At 40.8% G+C, this 15781-nt stretch overlaps 1 protein-coding gene across 1 annotated transcript; it reads left to right on the top strand.

The window, feature by feature from the left end:
• Positions 1-164: 164 nt before the first annotated feature.
• On the top strand, positions 165-15308 carry LOC124279043 (phenylalanine--tRNA ligase, mitochondrial-like). The gene is made up of 6 exons (XM_046714842.1): positions 165-281; positions 1379-1949; positions 3966-4125; positions 7703-7834; positions 14016-14176; positions 14631-15308. The coding sequence occupies exons 1-6, from the start codon at positions 271-273 to the stop codon at positions 14913-14915; spliced, it is 1320 nt and encodes a 439-aa protein (XP_046570798.1). The 5' UTR covers positions 165-270; the 3' UTR covers positions 14916-15308.
• The last annotated feature ends 473 nt before the right edge of the window (positions 15309-15781 follow it).

Here is a 15781-nt window from a genome sequence, read left to right as displayed (position 1 = left end):
TTTTCAGAAGAATTCTTATTTACGACATTAAATGCAGTCGGTTTACATAATTGGCAAGTCTAAGAACAATATTTGTCATTGTAATGCCATAACCCATTCTGAAAGAATCGACAATAGACCTAATAACACTAACACGATTTATATGAATGTCGTGAAAAAGACAGTTGACTACTTCTGTTAAGTTTAGAAGTAAATTGCCAACCTCAATCGGATACAGGTTTACGAGTTTAATCAGAGTAAATCTACACTGTTACCCTGTGAACGCGCAATATGTTCCCCAGGCACGTCTTGTTCATATAATTTTAGTTTCATTAACTGACAATTCCCAAAATGTATCATTCACAACACACGCATCACATAAATGATGCCGATTACGATTAGATGAGATCTATGAGATCAGAGACCATATAATATTATATTATATGGTCTCTAGTGAGATGGGGCAGCGCTGAAACAGCCCATTAGATTATGACATTGAAGACGAAGACAGACCAAATATTCAAATGAGTGAATATATCATCCGTTATATACAGTTCAATATAGGTTCAAAGATAAAATAGCAAAAACTATGTGGCTCCCTGATAAGACAGTTTGAAAGAACTGTACAAATAGTTTTTGATACTCTGATGATCACTTGTAGTAAGTAGGCCTGTTATTAATTGATAAGTTTGTTCATAAAGGAGATAATTTGATTTCTTTCATTTATAAATAGTAATGCTGAGACATTGAACTTCAAAATGATCAATATATTTAGTTTCGATGTTCTCAAATTTTCATAGGTGTGGTGGGGTAGCCTAGTGTTTAAGCGTTCGAGCGTTCGCTCATCACACCGAAGATCCGGGTTTGATTCCCCAGATGGGTACAATGTGTGAAGCCCATTTCTGGTGTCCCCTGCCGTGATATTATTGGAATATTGCTAAAAGCAGCGTAAAACTAAACTCACTCAAATGTTCATAGATTGATGCTCATGATATCAATCATTGGATTGGCTGGTTCAGACTTGATTATTTACAGACTGCTGCCATATAGCTGGAATATTGCTGAGTGTAGTGTTAAACAACAAACAAACTTTGTCAATACTTCGGAAACAATTTCTGAAAAGGCATGAAAAAGAATATGATATGTAATCATATGTAGTTTAAACAAGCCACCAACTATATGGTCAGATAAACTATCAAACAATTCCTAAGACTACAAATCTACTGGTTTCCTGGTAAGGACATCCTGACAATATCTTTATTGATCGGGTATTTAAACCATTCCATAGTAAAGTCAGTATTCTGAGTATGATTGAATCATTCCACTTGCACAACCAGTTTTGATGTTCTGACAACTTGACCATTATTTCCCTAAGTTTCCTTCTTTGCTCCTGTTTCAGGATTCAGCGCTCACTACATGTTGTTCTGTGTGGTAGAGTGGATGCTGTGTGTGTTGTGAGGAGACTTGCCAGTGACACAGGCCCCAGTCGGAAACATGCACCACACACCATTGACATAGCAGGCCAAGTTTACAGTACAGATGACTGGACCAATGTTAATCAAGGACTGCTTTCGAAACTTGGTCAGAATCTGCACATGCAAAAACATCATCCACTCAACTTGATAAAAAGAAGAATAGAAAACTTCTTTTACAAAAACTACATAAATCGCAGAAGTAATCCAATATTTTCAGTATATGATCAACTGAGCCCAGTTGTGACCCTTGAACAGAATTTTGACAGTTTATTGGTGCCGTTAGACCATGTTAGTCGATCAAGGTCCGACAGCTATTATATCAACTCCAAATACATGTTAAGGGCGCATACTTCAGCACATCAGAGAGATTTGATGAAGTCCGGACTAGATGCCTTCCTTATTGTGGGAGATGTATACAGGAGAGATGAAATTGATGCAAGTCATTATCCAGCATTCCATCAGCTTGAAGGTGTCCGGCTTTTCACAGAGTTTGAGGTTACTTTTCAAGCTTTAGACTTGTTTGTTGTTGTCAATGCCTTCCTTATGATTCAGTAATGTTGTAAATAATGTCTCAAATGACACAAACAGATTAATTGTTGGGCAGATTGGGCAGAAATAGATGAGAAATAGGTTGACAATCTATGTTTTTTAATCAAATTACCAAATAATATAAAAAATGAAGCAAGTTCATGCATTTGAAACTATACTACTCAAAGCATAGCACAGACTGTTGTCAATGTTTTATGTGAAAATATGAGCATCAGGTGACCTGCACATGGAACAAGTTACTGCAATGATTACAGCAGACAGTGTAGACAAGGTAAACAGTACATTGCACTGTAAATGAAGTGCAGGTCTGACGAAATCAGTAGTGATTATGACCACCATTAGAGCCAATCACAGCCTGACACTGTTTACCCATGGACCGAATCAGATTCTGAATGGCAGTCCTGGGAGTGTTCTGGTACTCGTCTCACAACGCCAAAAACAAATCTGGAAGAGTCTGTGCCTGTGGATGACGTCGACGCACCCGTCTATCCAGTTCGTCCCACAAGTGTTCAATTGGGTTAAGATATGGTGATCATGAAGGCCATGGAAGAACCTGAATGTTGTTCTGTGCCAGGATCACTATAGTCAACCTTGCCGTATGTGGGCGAGCATTACCATGTTGAAAAATGACGTTTTGTCTGTTCATGAACGGAATGACGTGTGGCCTGATGACCTCATCACAATAACATCGAGCTGTGAGATTCCCCTGAATGTGAACAAAATCTGTCCTACCACTGTATGAAATGCCCGCCAACACAATAACACAATAACACTATCTGCGCCAAATCTGTCGACTTCCTGAACACAGTTTGCACGAAAACGTTCATGACGTCTTTACACGCGTGATCTCCTGTCTGGACGTCTCAGTAGAAACCGTGACTCGTCACTAAAAATGACAGTTCTCCATCTCTGCATAGGCCATGGCCGATGGTTTGACATGATGTTGACACACCATTGCCGTAGCTGATGATGTTGTCATGTGAAGATGACTCCACGTGCTGGTCTTCTGGGACAAATACCAGTTTCACGTAAACGATTCCTTACTGTGTGGTCTGAGATTCTCCGGAGCCCAAGCAATGAGGTTGTGGTAGAGGATGTCGTAAGGAATCTGTCATGGAAGTGCCGTAAACGAATGAATCTGTCTTGGGTGGGCGTGGTGACCTGTCTATCCGGGGTCTATCCTGTGTGGTCCCATGCTGTTGAAAATGATGCCACAGTCTTCCTATTGTGCTCTGGGATACGTGTAGGCACCTTGCCACTGCTGATTGTGATTCACCAGCCTCCAAATGTCCATTTGCATTATTCTGTTGAGCCTCAGTTAGTCTAGGCATGACTTTACACTGCAACTACACGTTTGAAAACTGTCACTAACAAAACCAGAACCTTGTTTTTATTGCCTATTGTGCACGAAGTGCATGTGTCTGACAAAAATGTGAAGTTTTGTAAACCCATGTCTTATGTGACATTTATTCCTAAAAATCTGTTTGGGTTGCGTTTCATCAATTGTTTTCAATGAGGTATTGGTTACCAAAATATAAAAGTAACTAATGTTGCGATTCATCCTAAAAAGACCCGACCTGAAAATCTGTGCTATGCGTTTCTTTCATGGAGTAGTATATTTGTGTCAAACTGTACAATATAGTACATTTATCATTGTCAGATTGGCATGCAACATTGTGGATAGCAACTTCTGTTTTATTGCATAGAGCAGTGTCGGAATCTACATTGAAACACCACTTTGTGCAACAAACAAGAAGTTAACTATAAAGTCCATAAAGTTGTCTGCTTCATTATTACAACATCTCTTGCACAAATATCAATTTAATGAAATCCCCCTGCAGCACAAAGTCAGTATGTGAACCATGTATCATTGATGTGTCCAGAGTATCACAGGAATGTATTGGTTAGCTCTATGTTGAAGGGGTAAATCCTTTCTAACAAATAAACCTGATTCTGTTTCAGTTATTTAAGGATGTGTCAGACTCAACAAATCTGTGCTTGTTTGAAGATGGGAAGCGACTTGCTGACAAACAGGCTTTCCATACAATTGATGCTGCTAAACTTGTTGAACACAGTCTCAAGAAAACACTGCAAGACTTGACCATTAGCCTCTTTGGAAATGGTGTGATTCCATTTTGTTTTTTTATGTATCTTTGGCATTATTATCATTGACATAACAATGCAAGAAAGAAACCCACTCTGTAGCATATTGGTGTGTCAGTAGTTAGGTTTGAGTATATTGATCTGCCTCATTAACAGTAATCTTTGCTTTCAGTACTTAATTGTGCTCTACATAGTTAATAATTTTCATGTGATATCTCCAAGAAAGGAATTTAGAATGTTGACAGATTTCTGTTGTGGCCATGAGTTGATGCAGTGACTACATGTCCTTGTTTTTTTGTTTTAAACATATTTTATTCACTGAGAAAAGGATTAGGAACAAGTTCTCCAACTTAGAATACCCTCTCCTTGGTATGTACATAGGTAATTTAGATTCCCGCAAGTAAAGATGACAGATAGTGGACAAGAAAGTAGAATAAGTAAAAAGCGATAGAGCTTATACAGAATAATATCAATATGCTACACAAATCGTTTTGTCTCACTAATGAACGATTGCATTAACTTGAATACTTTTACATTTTCACATGATGATAGGTCTGCACTTCCTTCTAACAAAAGTTTAAGGTCGACTGAAATACCTGCTGATGAACAAATGCGCTTAACTTATAACATGAAGTTAACTCTTTGTTGTTTGTACAATGGACATTCAAACAGATAATCATACGAGTTCTCAATAAAATCACCACATATACAAATAGGATCAGCTTTCATTCCAACTCTGTACAAATCAAAGTTCAAACAACTAACTGACTAATGCAACTTGGTATGGATAATATTAAATTTTCTTTTACCACACGAATAATACTGAGGTGCATATGCATGGTTATCAGTTATACATGATTTATAAGTTGAAACACATGTCCTTATATTCCCTCACCAGTCACCCTTCCTTGAGTAAGGTATGTGATGTTCTATCTACTGAAGTGATTTATTGCATTTGAAGACAGATTTCTAACTTAACCGTAACTTAAACCCTGTCTTGTTATTTTTGGACCAACTACTGACATTGGATTTACCGTCATTGAACCCACATACAACGGAGGACATTACGCAATAACTGAATAAGGTGTGCCTGTCAAACAGGAAAGCCCACTATTCTGTGTGTGAGTTCTGACTTTTTTCCTATCTCCAATCTGAACAATCTCCAATTTCTGAATTGACCTACTTCACGTTAGGTAGTACTCATCCTGTTGATATGGGAATGGAAGAGTTACCTCCCTTTCTAGTACAGTTTCAGTAAAGAGGCACAGGTGGTCAATTCCTCAAAGTTGCTTCAATTTGATGTGTAGAGTTGCTTTCTTCGGGTATCACAAAGCCTGGCACCTGTTAGGACCATACCCTTGTTCATGGGATTCACCTAACTGGTAAACATCTCATTTCTGCATCATTCTGCTCTTTTCTCACACATGAAACTGACGATATATTAGCAATGCTGTTTGAAGTAGCCTTAAACTCAAAACACTCTGTCTTATATTTAGATACACAATTAGATACACAAAACAGAATAAGTCTGTTTGTCGTAAGTGTAGGCAACCCATAATCTTTCCCAGGTGTGAGGTGATTGTGGAATGTTTTAATAAATTTCATGTATGCTGAAATTGAAACAGTATAGCTGTACATATAATTGTGTTCTGCCAAGGCTGCAGTCTCACATTATTACTGCAATAATTTGTTGATTGGCTTATAATATTAACACTTAGATGGGCATAAGGTACATTCATGTAGATGAGTGTATTTCCTATAGTTTAAGACTAAAGGACGGTTTGAAAAATATTTTATATTATTGCACCAAATGTTTCAGTTATGGATGTAAATGTCCCGACATTCTCTGCATATGTCCAAATCACATTTCATTGTCTGAAAGTCACAAATGGTCCAATCAGATATGAGTTTTCAGTTTTTTTGCACATATAGAAGATATAGTTCTGAAAATACCCAAGAGGTTTCTCCTTCAAATGACTTTGGCATGTCAGAATCACCACCCAAATGTCAGGCCATCTGGGATATTTTATGTGTTCCTCATTGATAGCTACAGCCAGCACAAGAGTGAGCAGGTAAAATGTAAACAGAAATAGAAATATATTATGTTTTCACTAATTGTGTAAGTTTGTGTAATTTTACAATTTAGGTAAGTTGATAATCTAGTCATTAAGTCAATTTTTAGATGTAGGTCAAATCGCTTTGCTTTGGGATTTAAATAGATGTAGATAAAGCAAGATGAAGCTGACCTGCTATAGGAGTATGCTAAGGTAAGAGCAGGTTTTTTTATGAATTCAGGACATAAATCCCTACATCAGCAGGGAAGATTGAGATAAGGAAACTTTAGATTATTTCATGTTGAAATGGCATTCAGGCTGGGCAAGAGATGACAAACACAGACAAAGATATGGTCAACCTTGGCAAAAATGATGGTTATTGGCCTAAATTTTGTTTTGTAATTTGATTGCAATAATGATTCAAACATGATTTGTGGTATGCATGACAACATATTAAATGCATTCTTTCATCTGTAATTTGTTATGAACCGAAATGAAAAAACTTAACCCTCACAATTTTGACAGCTTCATATTTTCGCATTTTTATCACAGGAAAAAGTTGTTCTTCTTATACTATTGTATAGTATTGTTTTACTTGTCAATTTTTCTTACTTATGTAAACATTTTGAGCAAAACGAAGATAAGCGTAATTTAAGAAAAACACAATATATCAGTATTTTCCAAATATATTATGATATGTACTGCCTAGTCTTTCATATCATGGTTTGTCAGTTATACTGTACACTTGTAGTAAGTGATATGGGGCAGTGGGGTAGCCCAGTGGTTAAAGCGTTCGCTCTTCACGCCGAACACCCGGGTTCGATTCCCACATGGGTACAATGTTTGAAGTCCATTTCTGGTGTGCCCCGCCATGATGTTGCTGGAATATTGCTAAAAGCGGCGTAAATTCAAACTCAGTCAGTCAGTCTAGTAAGTGATACACACATGGTCTGGCCTGCGCATCTGACAGTAACCATGGTGACATTAAGGCAGGATAGAATGTTGAATGAACATGGCTTTGAGACTTCATATATATACAACATATCAGCTTGGTGTAAATTGTGTGAAATCTTATGTAATGACAAAGCTACATTCTAATTTTAGAATGAGTATCTTGAAGAGACATGCTAATGGCAGTGGTCTTCTACAGGCTGTAGAGGCTAAACATGTGACACCTGATGATGTTGCTGCTGCAATATGTTACATCTGAGAAACATTCCATGTGAAACATCTTGTGTGTGACTAACATTTCTTGAAGATGTCATCCTGCATCAACAAACCACATGTCCAGGTTTATATGTGATCCCTTAGAATGTGGCCCCAAAGCTTTGAAACTGACCCCAGATATTCACCCTGTCCCCACTTGTACCAACTCTGATGTGATATTGCCATATGTTTATGTGTGGAATACAAGTGAGATATTAGGGAGAGCTGGAGCATGTAGTCATAGAAAAGGTTTCTGTCATATGACTATCTGTGTATCTTCACGGTTCTTAAGCTTTTCATCCTTTTAATATAGATTTCATTTCTTGTTGACAACAGATATTGACTTGCGCTGGACAGATAGTTATTTTCCCTTCACCCATCCGTCCTGGGAACTGGAAATAAAGTTCGGAGGAGAATGGCTGGAAGTTCTTGGTTGTGGTATCATGGAACAGGAGCTGCTCCAGTCAGGTCAGCTGACCATAACAGCTCTACCACCACTATACACAGCTGTACCACCACTATACACCACCACTATACACAGCTGTACCACCACTATACATAGCCCTACCACCACTATACACCACCACTATACACAGCTGTACCACCACTATACACCACCACTATACACAGCTGTACCACCACTATACACAGCCCTACCACCACTATACACCACCACTATACACAGCTGTACCACCACTATACACAGCTGTACCACCACTATACACAGCCCTACCACCACTATACACCACCACTATACGCAGCTGTACCACCACTATACACAGCCCTACCACCACTATACACAGCCCTACCACCACTATACACAGCTGTACCACCACTATACACAGCTGTACCACCACTATACACAGCCCTACCACCACTATACACAGCCCTACCACCACTATACACAGCTGTACCACCACTATACACAGCCCCTACCACCACTATACACAGCTGTACCACCACTATTTACACAGCTGTACACCACCACTATACACAGCTGTACCACCACTATACACAGCTGTACCACCACTACACAGCCCTACCACCACTATACACAGCCCTACCACCACTTTACACACCACCACTACACAACCCTACCACCACTATACACAGCTGCCCACCACCACTATACACAGCTGTACCACCACTATACGGCTTACTACACAGCTCTACCACCACTATACACAGCCCCTACCACCACTATACACACAGCCCTACATGCCACTCTTTACACACCACCACTATACACAGCTGTACCACCACTATACACAGCCCTACCGCCACTATACACAGCCCTACCACCACTATACACAGCTGTACCGACCACTTTACACAGCCCTACTTTTTTACACACGATCTCTACTATACCACTTTTAACACAGCCACCACTTTACGATTACTACCACCACTATACACAGCTCCTACCACTTTGCACTACACAGCTGTACACCACCACTATACACACAGCCCTACTACCACCACTATACACAGCTCCACCACCACTATACACAGCCCTACTACCACTACTTATTACAGCCAGACTCACCACTTCCATACAGCTGTACCACCACTATACACAGCCCTACTCCACTACTTTACACAGCCCTACCACCACTATTTTACACAGCCCCACCACCACCACTTTATTACACAGCTGTACCCACACCACTCTTTATACATAGCTCTACCACCCCTTTACACAGCCACTATACACACAGCCCTACTCACCACTATATATTACAGCCCTACTCACCACTTTACACAGCCTCTACCACCACTTTTCATACACCACCACTTTACACAGCTGTACCACCACTTTACACAGCCCTACCACCACTATACACAGCCCTACTCACCACTTTACACAGCCCTACCACCACTTTTACACTATACACAGCACCACCACTATACACAGCCCTACTCACCACTATACACAGCCCTACCACCACTATACACAGCCCCTACTCCACTCTTTATATACAGCCACCACTTTATACACAGCCACCACCACTATACACAGCCTCTACCCACCACTTTACACAGCCCTACTCACCACTATTACACAGCTCTACCAATTAACTTTTACACAGCTCTACCACCACTTTACACACAGCCTACCACCACTTTACACAGCCACCACTTTACACAGCCCACTACTTAACTCTTTACACAGCCCTACCACCACTTTGCACAGCCCTACCACTTTGCACTTTACACAGCCACCCACTTTTACACAAACCACTTACCACCACTTTACACAGCTCCTCCACTCACCACTTACAGCACAGCTCTACCTCACCACTTTACACAGCTCTTACTCACCACTTTTACACACAGCCCTACTCACCACTTTTATACAGCCCTACTCACCACTTTACACACAGCCCTACTTTACACCACTTTACACAGCTTGTGCCTCTTTGCCAGCCCCCACTTAATTTTTACACAGCCCTACCACCACTTTTACATTACACAGCCACTAATTACCATTACTTTTACACAGCCCCACCACCACTTTTACAGCCCTCTACTCACCACTTTTACACAGTACTCACCACTTTTATACACATCCTGACCCACCACTTACACAGCCACTCACTTTACACAGCTCTACTCACCACTTTTACACAGCCACCACCACTTTATTACAGCCCTACCTCATTCACTACCTACCACCACTTTTACACAGCCTTACCACCACTTTTACACAGCCTTACCACCACCACTTTACACAGCCCCCACTGCACCACTATACACAGTCTCTACCACCACTTTACACAGCCTCCACTCACCACTTTGATACTTTCTACACCAGCTATACACAGCCCTACCACCACTTCCCACACATTTTCTACTCACTTAATTCTTACAGCCCCACCACCACTTTACACAGCCCTACAACCACTTTTTACACAAGCCCTTTACACTCACCACTTTACACAGCCACCACCACTTCAATACAGCTCCCACCACCACTCTTTACACCAGCCCCACCACCACTTTTACACAGCCCTACCACCACTTTACACAGCCCTACCACCACTTTACACAGCCCTACTCTGACCACCTTTTACACAGCCTTACTCACTTCTATACACAGCCCTACTCAATTAATTTTACACAGCTCCTACTCACCTCACTTTTACACAGCTCTACCACCACTTTTACATTGTTACCACTTTTACACAGTCTCTACTCATTATTTTACAGCCTTCCCTACCATAACTATACATTGTAGCCCCATCACTTCCTTTATACAGCTCCCTACTCACCTCACTTTTACACAGCCCTACCCACTTAACTCTACATCTCTTTACACCACCTCACCACTTTATTACTTGTGCCCTACTAATCACTTATACACAGCCCCACTCAATTCACTATATACACACAGCCCTACTACCCACTCATACACACAGCCCTACTTCCACCACTCATACACACAGCCTTACTAATTTTTATACAGCCACCACTTTTACACAGCCTCTACCTAATTAGTTCTACATTTTACAGCTCTACCCCACCACTTTTACACAGCCCTACTCACCACTTTTAAGCACAGCCTTACCACCACTCTTTACACAGCCCTACTCACCAATTTTGTATACAGCTCTACCAATCACTTTTATTAATAGTCTCTACTGGCCTCAATTTTTACACAGCTCTATCATCACTTTTAACACAGCCAAATTAATTTTATACAGCTCTACTCTCACCCACTCCTTACACAGCCTCTACTCACCACTTTTACACACAGCTCTCTACTCACACACTCTTACACAGCCACCACTTTACACAGCCCTACCACCTCACTTTTTATTAATAGCCACCACTTTTACACAGCCCCACTCAATACACAGCCCTACTTCACACACTTACACAGCCCTACCACCACTTTTTACACAGCCCTACTCACCACTTTTACACAGTCTCTCACCAATTAATTTTACACAGTAGCTCTACACCACTTTTACATTGAAGACCACTTTATACTAGCCCTACCAATTACTCATTACAATGCCTTCCCCATCACTCAATTACCTTTTACACAGTCTCTACTCACCACTATACACAGCCCTACCACTTTACAGCCCTAGCACCACTTTACACAGTCAGTATTCACCACTTCCACACAGCCCTCCTACCCACCACTTTATACACAGCCCTACTCAATTCACTCTATTACTAACAGTCTCTACCTCAATTAATTTTACACAGCCCCCCCCACTCACTTCACTTATGTGACTTCTCTACGTGACCCCTTTTACACAGCCACCACTTTTACACAGCCCTGGCTAACACCACTTTTACACAGCCCCACCACCACTTTTACACAGCCTCTACCACACACTAATTTTACACAGCCACCACTTTTACATTAGCCCTACTCATTTTATTTACACAGCCCCTACCATTAACTATACACAGCTCCTAATGCACCACTCTTTACACAGCCCTACCACCACTTAATTTTTACACAGCCCCACCAACTCACACATTCTTACACCACTCACTCACTTTACACCAGCCCCACTCAATCACATATTACTGTCTACCACTGCTACACAGCCCTACTCCACCACTATACACAGCCCCACCACCACTATACACACAGCCCCACCACCACTATACAGCCACCACTGTACCTTTTCCACTAACTCAGTTTCATACAGCCACCACTTTACTTTACACAGCCCCACCACCACTTTACACAGCCCTACCACCACTTTTACAATTTCCCACCACCTACCCACCACCACTTTACACAGCCTTCTACCACCACTTTTACACACAGCCCTACCACCACTTTCACACAGCTCTACTCACCACTTTACACCAGCCCTCCTACCACCACTTTTACACAGCTCTCTACACCACCACTTTACACAGCCACCACTTTTACACAACCCCACCACCACTTTTACACAGCCCTACTACCAACTGTTTTGCATACAGTCCCTACCTCACCTCTTTTTACACAGCCTCTACTCAACACTTTTACACAGCCCTATCCACCACTTTATTAAAGCTCTACCTCACCACTCTTACACACAGCCACCACTTTTACACTTTCAGCCCTACTCACCACCTTTTACACAGCTCTACACCACCTTCACTTTACACAGCCCCACCACCACTCTTTTACACAGCCACCACTTTACACACAGCTCTACTCACGTCCGTCCACTCTTTACACAGCTGTACCCACCACTTTACACAGCCCTACCACCTCTAATTTTTACACAGCCCTACCACCACTTTACACAGCCCTACCACCACTTTACACAGCCACCACTTTACACAGCCCTACCACCGTTTTGCACAGCCCTACCACCTCTTTACACAGCTCTACCACCACTTTACACAGCTCTACCAACACTTTACACAGCTCTACCACCACTTTACACATTGCTCAGATGATGCTGCCTTATTATAGGCATCACCATGAGATTACAGGTATTGATGCTATACCTTATTGAAATATTCTACAATCTTGCATTGTACAGTTGTACAGTGTTTGTATACTAGACATACTAGTTCTGATGTATTTTACTAGCTCCTGACCCAAAGAAAAGATAGCCTTGGGTTGGTGACACTTACAGTTTGTGAAACAGTATGTTTGTCACCTGAAGGAAGTTTAGTTTCATGAAAGAAATCCAATTTTTTTAGAGCAATTTGATGAAAATTAAAATAACCAATAATCCCAGAAGATATACAGACAAGACTCAGATTGAAACTTAATTGTGATGCACCTTTAGAATAGAGCACCATAGCTTCTTGTGAGCATGATCTGTGAGCTGTAGCTCACTAGGACAAACAACCAGTTTTGTGAAAATGTCTGATGCAAACGTGCAACCTTGGGATTGTTAGAGCAGCAGCTCATCGACTGAGCTAATTAATGTTGTCATGCCTAAGACCTTATTGAAATGTATCATGGACAATTACGAAGGCTACTTGTCAACATAGTATCCCACTGCTTTAGTCTGCAGGCACTTACATATGATCCTGATGCCATTGGCACTCTTAACCAATTCCCTAATCTACAGGACACCCAATGTTGTGGAATGTGTGCTTACAGTTATTGAAAACTTTCAACATTACTGGGCTTCCTCAGTGACAATGCATGTAGAGATGACAGATCCCTGAGAGGAGTATGCACCCTTGATGACTTACATCACAAGGCATTGTTTCAAGAGTGTTTTGCATTGCAAGGAAGTTTAAAACATTACATTATAGGGTGTTTGTAATGGTTGTGGTGCATAATTGTAAAGGTAGGAATTTAATTGTTACCATCCTTATGAAATATTAAATATTGCATTTATTGTTGCAGATTAGGAAAAATTGATAACTAGTTGCAGTAAACATTTTAATTTCATTGCTGAAAGTAACTTACTGTCCAAATTACTAAGTGTACTGTTAAGGTGAGCTAGTCACCATTATTATGTTGTTCACTGCTGTCTTCCATTCACATAAAGTGAAGTAGAACCTGGAGAAGTATATCTAAAGGTAGTTTCACATGTTTTAAATTTCCTAGATGATCTGTATCCTCGTTACATTGCAAATAGCCTGTGGCGAAGGACAGCTGCGGAGGCCCATGACTGAGGAAGCTTGATACAGGGGATAACTTCATGTATGATTGTGATTCCAGCAAGTACGGCAGACAAGATTGGCTGGGCATTTGGTTTGGGCTTGGAGAGGCTAGCAATGATTCTTTACTCCATTCCGGACATACGCTTATTTTGGAGTCATGACTCAGGATTCCTATCCCAGTTTGCTGGGCTTCACCCTGAGGCTGAGGTCACATACAAGGTGAGTAAGCCAGTATACATGAGGTTTGAGAAATGGTATCATGGGTGAAGAAAGGTAACATCAAGGATGTAGTTAGTAGGACTTTTCATCTACAGGTGGCCGCAATTTATGTAAGTGTTCATATTGATTTTGCATATCATGATTTAGAATTATCTAATTGCTTTAAAGATGCAATGTTTGAATTGGCATTTTGTTTTTCATGAAAGAAACATGAACAATTCTTGTTTTTTTTCTTTATTTTTATGAAGACAGATTCATATTTTGTGAGTATAATTGATATGTTTATGTTTAGATAAACTGATAGTGCCATATGAGAAACTGGGTTTCCATATCAAATAAATAAAACTATGAAATTCTAATCTGACATTGCAACTTCAAGAAGAGGTTGATTGTGACTGATGGAGTTTGTGTGTACTTTGGTACTTCTTTACCCATTACTATTGTCTGCTTGCAGCCAGTCAGCCAGTATCCACAGTGTACAAACGACATTTCATTCTGGATTCCTGACAACTTTACACCGAATGATTTCTATGACCTTGTGCGCTTAGTTGGTGGTGACCTTGTTGAGCAGGTCAGCCTTGTTGATGAATTCTTTCATCCAAAGAAGCAACAACATAGTCACTGCTACCGTATCATCTATCGACATATGGAGAAAACCTTGACGCAGGAAGAGGTCAATGTCATGCATAGCAAGATTGAAAGAGAGGCTGTGCAATTGCTGGGTGTAGAAATTAGATGATGTTCAAGGAATGTGTTTAAACTAAAGTGTGATATGCAATAAACTGTGTCTGCTTTAGAAAATCCTGTCTAGATTTGATACCAGGTTAATATTATTAGCTGTTTCATGGCCCTGCAGAGCCTCTCAGATAATTAACAATAACAGTAAGGAGATTGTTGGATATATTGATTACTCTTTATATGAAGTGCTCATTGGTAAGAACAGTGCTATATATGCTGGTAAGATGAAGCATCATTTGTCGCACTGAGCTGCAGAACAGTCAGTGTTTGACAACCAATACATAAGCAGTACTTCATACAGTTCATATTTACATCATTTATACATATTTACAGTGTGCTACATTGTATGCATTCAATATTTGTTACGAATAATAAAAATGATGTCAACTGTAAACATGTCTAAAGTGTAAGCAGGCTTACAAGAGTTACTGTTCCCTTCAGGGAGATAGGTATCAGGAGGAGGTAGCTGTGATGTGTTCCAGCTGTAGACACACCACATACAGATGACAGGCTTCAGGAGGAGGTAGCTGTGATGTGTTCCAGCTGTAGACACACCACATACAGATGACAGGCTTCAGGAGGAGGTAGCTGTGATGTGTTCCAGCTGCAGACACACCACATACAGATGACAGGCTTCAGGAGGAGGTAGCTGTGATGTGTTCCAGCTGTAGACACACCACATACAGATGACAGGCTTCAGGAGGAGGTAGCTGTGATGTGTTCCAGCTGTAGACACACCACATACAGATGACAGGCTTCAGGAGGAGGTAGCTGTGATGTGTTCCAGCTGCAGACACACCACACACACACAGATGACAGGCTTCAGGAGGAGGTAGCTGTGGCTGTAGACACACCTCCATGTACAGA

This window comes from Haliotis rubra, unplaced genomic scaffold (genome assembly GCF_003918875.1).
Source record: "Haliotis rubra isolate DU_JTF1 unplaced genomic scaffold, ASM391887v1 Scf245, whole genome shotgun sequence".
In the NCBI taxonomy this organism is placed as follows: Eukaryota; Metazoa; Mollusca; class Gastropoda; order Lepetellida; family Haliotidae; genus Haliotis; species Haliotis rubra.
This window is presented reverse-complemented; position numbering and strand designations above follow the sequence as displayed.